Source organism: Arachis stenosperma, chromosome 3 (genome assembly GCF_014773155.1).
Source record: "Arachis stenosperma cultivar V10309 chromosome 3, arast.V10309.gnm1.PFL2, whole genome shotgun sequence".
Classification (NCBI taxonomy): domain Eukaryota; kingdom Viridiplantae; phylum Streptophyta; class Magnoliopsida; order Fabales; family Fabaceae; genus Arachis; species Arachis stenosperma.
The window spans coordinates 69,157,768-69,167,945 of record NC_080379.1 but is presented as its reverse complement, the minus strand read 5'-3'; the positions used below and the strand labels follow the sequence as shown (position 1 = coordinate 69,167,945).

The 10,178-nt window shown below is 34.6% G+C and overlaps 2 protein-coding genes across 2 annotated transcripts; both read left to right on the top strand.

Annotated features, from left to right (window-relative positions):
* The first annotated feature begins 1,428 nt into the window (after positions 1-1,428).
* Positions 1,429-1,824, top strand: LOC130966232 (uncharacterized). Its single transcript, XM_057891016.1, has one exon. The coding sequence runs from the start codon at positions 1,429-1,431 to the stop codon at positions 1,822-1,824; it is 396 nt and encodes a 131-aa protein (XP_057746999.1).
* A 2,080-nt stretch (positions 1,825-3,904) lies between these two features.
* On the top strand, positions 3,905-7,949 carry LOC130966231 (negative regulator of the PHO system-like). Its single transcript, XM_057891015.1, has 8 exons — positions 3,905-3,910; positions 4,022-4,318; positions 4,547-4,624; positions 4,682-4,714; positions 4,950-5,015; positions 5,146-5,172; positions 5,624-5,727; positions 7,919-7,949. Exons 1-8 carry the CDS (start codon positions 3,905-3,907, stop codon positions 7,947-7,949), a joined length of 642 nt encoding a protein of 213 aa, XP_057746998.1.
* The last annotated feature ends 2,229 nt before the right edge of the window (positions 7,950-10,178 follow it).

The following is a 10,178-nucleotide window of genomic DNA, read 5'->3' as shown; positions in this document are numbered from 1 at the left end:
AAAACGATATTTTACACTTACATATAGGTACTTGTTCTAATTTAACAGTCTAATTTTTAGAATAAATAATTTTATAACATACAAATATCGAATAGAGTTTACAGACAATGATTAATGGTACTAATGATAGGATCAATCATTTGAGAATTATCTTGTTGAAAAAGTAGTAAAAATATATAATATAATGTGGCATTTTTGTTCGTTACTCCAAACACCTGCTTTGAAGTCTAATAACATTGATGGAACCTGGCCATCCATAGCCAATTCACAAGATATACATTATTATTATTATTATTACCGAAACAATAAGATTGATGATAATAATGTTTCTGAAGGTGCTACCTGGTACCTTAGTTGGGTTCCAACTCGGCAAACGATATTCAAGACGATGACACGCTTAGTCCTTAAGGTTATCACCAACAAAATGTGTAGTATACTAAATATCTGGAAAAAATTCGAAGCTTAAATCAGAAGGATATTGTGGAGTAGATATTATTAGGATTAATTATTATTGTGCATGTATATCTTGAATGGGGTGTCTTATTATTTGTTGGCTCGTTATTAAATGTTTTTTGTTATGTAAAAAATACTATATTTTTTTTAAGGATTATGTTAGATAATCAATTATTTTTTTGAACAATATGAACAATCACTAATCAAATAAAAATATATTATATTTTTAAATTATTCAGTTAAATCTTAATATTAGAATAATTATCCGTACACTTAATGAAATGAATATTCGATATATCTATTATTCACATTGTTTAATATTTTCATTGTCTACCTATACTTTTCTTTTTTTATTCAAATAATTTTTTATTTTTTATTTATTATATTTTATATTAATAATTCAAATTTAAAATTTAAAATTTATATTAAAATTTAAAGTAAAAAAAAATTCTTTTTTAAGGTCATTCGTCCTTATTGCTCTATATAAGAAAAGTGTATGATTGAATCCAATTTTTTAATTTATATAAATATATATTAGGTATCCTCTAATATAGACAATGAATTTTATTTCAGATTTTTTTTTTGAGATAAGAATTATTATTTCAGATTTTTTTTTTGACAAGTTAAAGTTTAATCTGTTATAAATTTAAATTTTATTTAGTAATTTATTGTTGATTAATTACTACATATATAAAATAAAATTTAATATTTATTTAAATAGATAGATAAATTAATCACTCCAATCAACTCAAATTGATTTTAGACCAAATCTATGTACTTAAGAATTTATGACAATTTTTTATTTATTATATTTAAACTATTACATTCGTTTCTACACTCTTCTCTTCCCCGCTATATATATGGCTCCAAAATAATACTCTCTAACCATAAAAACATATACAAGAGCTTCTCTTTTCATATTCCTTTACACACACGCACACATAATCTCTCTCTCTCTCTCTCTCTCTCTCATACATGGCTTTCCGTAAGGTTCTTATGCTTTTGTTTTGTTTGGTTGCCATAGTTACCAACCTTGTTAGTTCAACTAGTGCCAGGCAGCTAAATGATAATAATGCAGCAAAAGATGAGAAGGGAGCAAATGAAGGAGATCATGAAGTAGTGAATAATAATCATGTTGGTAACAAGGAGACCAAGCCACCAATGATGGGGCTAGGTGATCAGAAACAAATAGATTTTCCACCAATATTTCCATTTCCATCATTTTCATTTCCACCATTTCCAATGCCTCAAATCCCATCATTTGGTGGCATTCCTGGAATTCCATTTCCTTCTCTTCCAGTTCCGGCAATGCCTTTCCCTACATTTCCTCCACTTGACATCCCTGGGATTGTCCCTACTCCACCTACTTAATTAGCTTATGTATAGTTTGATATTTCTGAATTTGACTCTTGAAAATTTATATAAATTATCTTTATATAAAGTTGTTGGTAAAAATTTATATGTAGTTGTATGTTTTTATGTAAATTTAATAGTTAAAAATTATTAGATAATATTATTAAATTATTATTTAATAATTTTTAAATATTAATTTTTATATAAAAATAATTATATGTTAATTTTTAATTATTAATTTTAAATAAAAATAATTATATATAATTTTTTATTTTATTTTATTTTAAGATGGAAAATTTTGTAAACTGAAAAATTAATTTTTTTTATTTTACAAAATTTTTTCACTTTATTAGAGTCAAATGTCATAAATATGCGTGCGTACCTTAGTGTTTTCAGTACATGTAATTAAATAAAATATAGCGTGGATGATGCATAAATATAAGGTATAGTAGAACTTGCTAATGAGCATTTGAAAGATCTTTTAATTTTAAGAATTAAATAAGTATTACAAGAGAATATAATAATATATTTTAATGTTCTCATGTGGCACTTATTCTAAATTCTTAAGGAACATAGTTAAATTACTTATTAGTAAAAGGTGGGTAATCTTAAACATGATTATCTATAAGAAATAAAATGTTATGGTTTAGGTCGTTGCAATGCAAGTTTGCCTTTAATTTGTGCTTGCTTTAGTTTTTAACTACTGGTTACTACTACAGATCCCTTGCACTATTAAAATTAAGTGTGCCTTAGCTTGTATATTTCATCAAGTCTAATAAATTATAAATTATGATATTGTTTTAATTCTTGTTGCATTATATATTGCGGTTTTTACTTCTTTTTTTTTATGTTCAACATGTAATATTTTATAGCCAAAATTATCCGTTTCAAAAGAAGGTAAATATTCGCTAAGATTTAGAAATAATACGTAAAATTTTCATTTTACCCAAATAAATAAATAAAAATTGAAAATATATGAATCTATAACTTTACTCTACAGAGTTATTAATAAATAAATGTTTCTTTATAAGATTTAATAACAGATTTTAGTTTATAATTTTCTCTTCTTTGCCTTCCATTGTCAAAAGTTTGATTTCTTGTTTCGTTCTTGGCTCCAATAAATCGATAGCAATATTAATTCATCAATTACATTATTCTTTTGTGATCAATGTGATCACAACAAGCAATTATATTAAACAAAAGGAACAAAGAAAAATAAGGTAAAGAAGATTTATAAAAAAAAAAAAAAACAAAAAGAAGAAACATGGCACAAACGGGAATTTCATTTTACTAAATTTAATTACTTATTTTAAATTCTTAAGATATTACAGAATAATAGAAATATCCTAATGTCACATGATGTCACTACTAGAAAACATGATGTCACTACTAGAAAACTAGTTATTACAGACGGATATTTCCGACGAATTTTATCTCACTGAAATACAGAAGGAATTTTAGAGGGATTTTTTGTCAGAAAACAAAAAAAAATAATTTAGCATAAATTACAGACAGAAAAAAATCCGCCGATAATTCCGTCGAAAAAATTAATTTTTTTTCATAAAAATGATTATAGACGGAAAATTCGTCTGTAATTAAATAGACAAAACGTCGCTTTTTATTAAATTATTACAGACGAAAAATTCGTCTGTAATTTAAAATTTTCCGTCGGAAACATTCAGATAACCCTAACTCAACCCTATCTTCTCGAGCTCCATCCACACGGACACACCCCACACAAGTGAGAGCTTCATCACACGAGTTTCTTCCTCTCTCCTTCTTATTTTGCAATATAAAGCTGTGCTCCTCCGCTCTCCTCGCCAGCGGTGCTACCGTCCTCCTTTTGACGTTTCTCTTGAGCTCAGAGGTGACAGCTCCATTCACACTCCACACAAATCTAACGAGCTTCTCCTTCTCTCCGTCAACGAGTTGCTTTTTCTCTCCATCGCACGAGCATCTTTTGCCACTGTCGCCGCCGCTCGCGTCGCACGAGCCCCCTGTTGCTCTCGTCGCATCTGCTCCCTTCGTCATCGTCCCTTAGAGGTTAGGATTTTAATCCGCTAATTAATCGAAACTAAAGCGCTCCGTTTCTCTTCGCATGGAGGTTAGTTCATTCAGCGTTTAGTTCATTTTGTTGTTCTTGTTCTACGATTTGATAATGGTGATTGATGATATTTATGCAGATCTGCTTTCGTTCCTTTCGCTTGGAGATTAGATTTCATGTAGATCTGCTTCAATCAAAACAAATGCCCTAAAAGCTGGTGATATAAAGGGATCAAACCTTCTTATTGACAATGATGGAGTTCTTAAAATTGCTGATTTTGGATTAGCATCGTTCTTTGATCCTCATCACAAGCATCCTATGACCAGTAGAGTGGTGACCTTATGGTATCGTCCTCCCGAACTTCTTCTCGGGGCCACCGAATATGGTGTCGGAGTGGACCTCTGGAGTGCTGGCTGCATTCTTGCTGAATTGTTGGCCGAAAAGCCAATTATTCCTGGTCGAACAGAGGTAATCTCACAATTTATTACATTATATGGGTTCTGTACTTGCACCTTGAGAGCAGCCTGTAATTTACTAATCTATTTTAGAAGGTTTTGCTCTCCATGGCTTCTCTATTTTCGCAACTTGACTTTGTGATTTGCGCTTCAGATTTTGCTGGTAATATAATATGGTGGAAGGAGAGAACCGCAGGTACCGTAAAGTTCCCGAAAAAGGTTAATTGGTTCATTTGTGCAGCTAAGTTATTTGTGTAACATATTTTGTGCTTCTCTCCGTGGTTCTTTTGCTGTCATTATAGTAGTTAAATCTAAGAAGGTTAATTGGTTCATTTGTGCAGCTAAGTTTTGTTCTTTTTTTTTTTTGTTTATGCAGAACAAAAGCATTGCTGAGTGTGGTTCTTTAGCTGTAAGCACTTCAAATCATTGAAAAAGGTAATTCATGGATTGCATATTTTTTCATTTGAAAATCATACTAGAATAATATAATTTGATATGAGAAGCTGTTAATGCTCTAGCTTGATTTATATTTATAAGAAATTATGAACTGATTGATTGAGTACCTTATCTGCTTTTGCTTTGCTGCTGCTACCTGACTCTGTGTTCCAATCTTAGCCTCAGGTGCCTTCTTCCCGTATTTGTAGAACTTTTCTCAAGAGCTTCAAAAGCTAGAGGAGTATCGCATGAACCAGAAATCCATTGATTCAATGGTACCTATATATATATTTTGTAAACTTGTCTGTCTCTTCGAACCCTAGCTTTTCTTTCAAGATGGCTTATGTATTTATTTATTTATTCACTCCCTGTTTCAATTTAATTTTAAATGATTTTTGTCTTCAGGAAGTGCAGCGATTAGAATCTTCTCTGGTTAGATTTTCATTGTGGTGTATGAACGGTAGATGATGAAATTTGTACATTTGTGGTGTTCTGCTTCATTGTGCTTCAAAATCTCCATCTTTTCCCGTTTACTGTTTGTGATCGATATATCATTCCTTCAAATAAATACTTGTTAGTTGTAATGTGTGCACCTGCATGGCTTCTACTTATTTTGATGGTGTTAACTTTCATGTTTATGTTGGAGATAATGTTATAATATATTCACGTCTATCATGTGTTCAACGCAATGTCTCTGAGGGCCTTATCATGCTCCTTTCTTTCCTTTTTCTTTTTTTTTTTGGGTTGAGCATAACTTTGTTAAGAATTTTGTTTATATAAATGAAATAAACGAATTAATGTATTTACTATCTTAAAAAGAGAATCTAAACGCAATGTCATTAGTGCATGTTAAGTGCCTATTTCTAACGGCCTTCCGTGGAAGAATTGGAAGCTGGAAGCGCTCCTTGCAGCTGTGAACAATAAAGATACCAGCCACATTGTTCATGTTCTAGCTGGTACAAATGCTCTTTCTGATGTGCTTATAAGGTTTGTGAATTCAACTCATCTTATTTGATTTCTGTTTCTTACTTTTTAATAAGGATTCCCATTTGATCCAGGACTTCTTTGTTAAGGAATTTGTTTATTATCTGCTCAGCTTCTATCTAATTCTGTTTTGTTTTCTTCCAATTTTGATTGGAGTTTGGCTCGTCCTTCATATTTTTTCTTTGCCAAACCCAAGTAGCAGAAATGGCATGCTTTAGATGGCTCTCGTGAAATATCTGATGACAAGTCATCTTAGCCTAGTTTCACTAGTCTTTTTCTTTTGTTTTCACTTGAATTATGCACTTTCTTGAGGCTTAAGCAAGCTAATTTAGGTAGATTTTCATGCTTCCTTTGATTGAATCAACCATAGATAAATTAATGCAATTTCATGAGGTTTGATGCCATAATTGGTGCATATTAGGATAGAATGATCATCTCATGATTTTGAGCATAGCTTTGATGTGTTTGGTTGATTTATGATAGGTGAAGAAAGCTTGGAAAAAGGTTGAAGCAAGAGGGAATGGCTAGGAGCAAAGAGGGGACAATGAAACAAGTGAATTTGAACCAGGAAACATAAAGTTGGACTTGAAGTTAGCCCTCAAACGTTGGCACAAACTTTTGGATGAAAAGTTAGCCTCAACGTTAGCCCCCTAACTTGGAGGCTAACGTTGGAAATTGAAAATGCTTCCCAGGATGTTCCACGTTTGCGCCAACGTTAGCCCCCTAACTTGGAGGCTAACGTTGGCATGGAAATTTACTCCCAGGGGTTGCCAACGTTTGCGCCAACGTTAGCCCCCTAACTTGGAGGCTAACGTTGGCGCCACAAGCATTCAAGGCAAGGCCAACGTTAGGGTCAAAGTTAGCCCCCTAACATTGGCACCAACGTGAGTGGCAGAAAGTGATGTTTGCTGATATGAAAAGTTGGCCTCAAAGTTAGACCCCTAACTTTGAGGCTAACTTTGAATCCAACTTTGCAAAACCCAATTCCGGTTCAATTGGTTCACTTGGGTTTCTCTCCAAACTTCAAGAGCAATCAACCAAGGCCTCTTTCAACCCAATTCCACCAAGAGCAAAGGCCCAACTCAAGGCTTGAAGATCAATTGAAGAAAGTGTATAAATAGGCTAGAATTCAAGTTATTAAGGGAGCTTCCCTTTTTAGTTTTTAGAGAGTTTTCTTTTCTATTTTGGGAGCTTGAGTGATCTTTATTTTCTTAGTTTAACTGCTTTCAATTTCAATTACACTTGTCTTGGATCTTGGGTTGGAGAATTGAAGGAATTCTGTTTCAATCTCACCTTAGATCTCTCTGTTGATTTTCACTGCAATTAAATTTTCAGTTCGATTACTTGCTTCTTCATCTAATTCCCTTGCAATTTACAGTTTCCTTGCAATTGTTCTTGTTGGATCTAGGAAGGCATTGAGATCTAGACTTGGTTTTCTAGTCTCTTGGGTCCTGAGATCCGGATTTTCCATTCCCCACTCCCTGTTTAATGTTTCCCTGCTCATTTGCTTTCCTGTTTAAAGATCCGGTTTGATCCAAGCCATTCTCAAATTCTTTGCTTGTTGCAATTTTACTTTGCCTTGTTTAATTTCTGCAATACCAACTCCCAATTCCCTTTACAATTCACGCCATTTACATTTCTCGCATTTTAAGATTCTTGCAATTTACATTTCTTGCTCTTTAAGTTTCTGCCATTTAATTTCTTGTTTCTTAAGATTCAGCACTTTAATTTTTGTTCTCTTTAAATTCATGCCAATTTCCCATTCCCTTTACTTTCAATGCAATTTAAATTCTGCCAATCACCAATCAATCAACCAAATCTTGATTCGCTTGACTAAATCAACCACTAAACTAAAATTGCTCAATCCTTCAATCCCTGTGGGATCGACCTCACACCCGTGAGTTTTATTACTTGATGCGACCCGGTGCACTTGCCGGTTAGATTGGTGTTGTTTTGGGAGAGATTCTTGTCTCCACCAAAAATAACCACATCAAGTTTTTGGCGCCGTTGCCGGGGATTGATTAGATTGACAATGATTAAGTGAGGTGGTAATTTAGATCAAGCACTTTTTCTTAATTTTTGATTAACCCACTAACTGTTTGATTTATTGTTTAAACTAACTAAAACTGCAATTTAGCAGTAAATTGAGAACATCACTGGTTTGTGAATTTCTTTTGTTATGCTTGTATGTCAGGTACAAGAAGAAGCACACTAAATCTTCATGAACAAGATGAAAGAACTCTCAGGAGGCTAAGAAGAGCTGAAAGAGGGAAGAATATTGTTGGAGAAGAGGAATCCGAAGAAGAATTTCAAGATATGGAGGAACATTCAACTAACCCACCAGGTGGAGCAGACAACAACAATGGCAACCCACCCCAGAGGAGAGTTTTGGCTTCCTATACCTTTGCCAATCCTAGACATTGTGGAAGCAGCATCTTGGCTCCAAATGTCAATGCAAACAATTTTGAACTTAAGCCACAACTCATCACTTTGGTTCAGAATAATTGCTCTTTTGGTGGAGGAGCACTTGAGGACCCGCACCAACACTTATCCACCTTCTTAAGGATATGCAACACTGTCAAAACTAATGGTGTGCCTCCTGACAGTTACAAATTGATGCTATTCCCATTCTCTCTCAGGGACAAGGCTACTCAATGGTTGGAATCATTTCCAAGAGATAGCATCAACAACTGGGATGACTTGGTAACCAAGTTCCTTGCCAAGTTTTATCCACCACAGAGGGTTATAAGGTTGAAGGCCGAGGTACAAACATTCACACAAATGGAGAATGAACCCATCTATGAGGCATGGGAGAGGTACAAAGCTCTAGTCAGAAAATGCCCTTCTAACATGTTTAATGAATGGGAGAAGCTGCAAAACTTCTATGAAGGCTTAACACTGAAGTCCCAGGAATCCTTGGATCACTCAGCTGGAGGTTCCTTGCAACTCATGAAAACTGCAGAGGAGGCTCAAGAACTCATTGATATGGTGGTCAACAACCAATATTTCTTTGCTCATCAAAGAAACCGCCAACCATCACAAAGAAGAGGAGTAATGGAGCTAGAAGGAGTGGATTCAATCCTGGCTCAAAACAAACTAATGCAGCAGTAAATTCAACAACAATTTGAGTAAATGACCAAGAGGATTGACAGCCTCCAAGTTGCAGCAGTAAACACTAGCCAACCATCACCCACATGGGGACAAAATGAAGAAGTTCAAGAAGAGCAACAGCAAGAACAAGTCCAGTACATGCATTCTAATCCAAATGAAGTCTATGGTGATACATACAACTCCTCATGGAAGAATCACCCCAACCTCAGATGGGGAGATACTCACAACCAAAACCAACAACCATGGCAGAGAAACTCAAACCAAAACAACCCAAGACACAATCAAAATTTCAATCAGCAGCAAACCAACCAAAATACCTATAGAAAACCTCAAAACAATTACCCCAATCTCAACCAGTACCAATCCATTAATCAAAATTCCCATCATCCACTAACCACAGCTCATAACCCACCACAAGCACCACCTGAACCCCAAAGAATTACCAACTTGGAAACCATGATAGAAAAAATGATGAAACTACAGGAAATGACAAACAAAAACCATGATGCCTCCATAAAGAGCCTGGAAAGGCAGATCGGGCAAATCTCCAAGCAAATTTCTGTTGAGAGACCTTCAAGCTCACTGCCTAGTGACACAATCCCAAATCCCAAGGAGGAATGCAAGGCAATACAATTGAGAAGTGGGAGAATATTGATGAGCAACAATGACACTACAAAGAAACAAAAAGAGAGCATCAAAGAACCAACAGAGGATGAGAAGCAAACAAAAGCTGATCAAGCTAAGGAGCAAGTTGTGGTGCCAAACAAAAGCACTGAGAAACTCAAAGAGCAGAACAACCAGCCACATAGCTCAAAGGAAAAGACTCAAGGACAGCAACAAATCGGAAAGAGCAGCACACCTCCACTGCCGTATCCTCAAAGATTCAACAAAGAGGTTAAGGACCAACATTTCCACAAATTCCTTGAGACCTTCAAGAAGCTGGAAATCAATATCCCTCTAGCTGAAGCACTTGAGCAAATGCCTTTGTATGCCAAGTTCATGAAGGACCTTATCAATAAGAAAAGAAGTTGGGATGAGAAGGAAATCATATCAATCACTGAGGAATGCAGAGTCTTGATTCAAAAAGGGCTGCCTCCCAAGCTTGAGGACCCAGGGAGTTTCCTGTTGCCATGTACCATTAGGGAATTAACCATCACTAAAGCAATGTGCGATCTCGGAGCAAGTATTAACTTAATACCATCCTCCCTGGTGAAAAAGCTGCACATAAAGGAAGTCAAACCAGTGCAAATGTCTCTGGAGCTGGTAGATAAGTCAATAGTGCACCCTAGGGGTGTAGTTGAAAATCTGTTGGTTAAGGTGGATAGTTTCATATATCCTGCTGA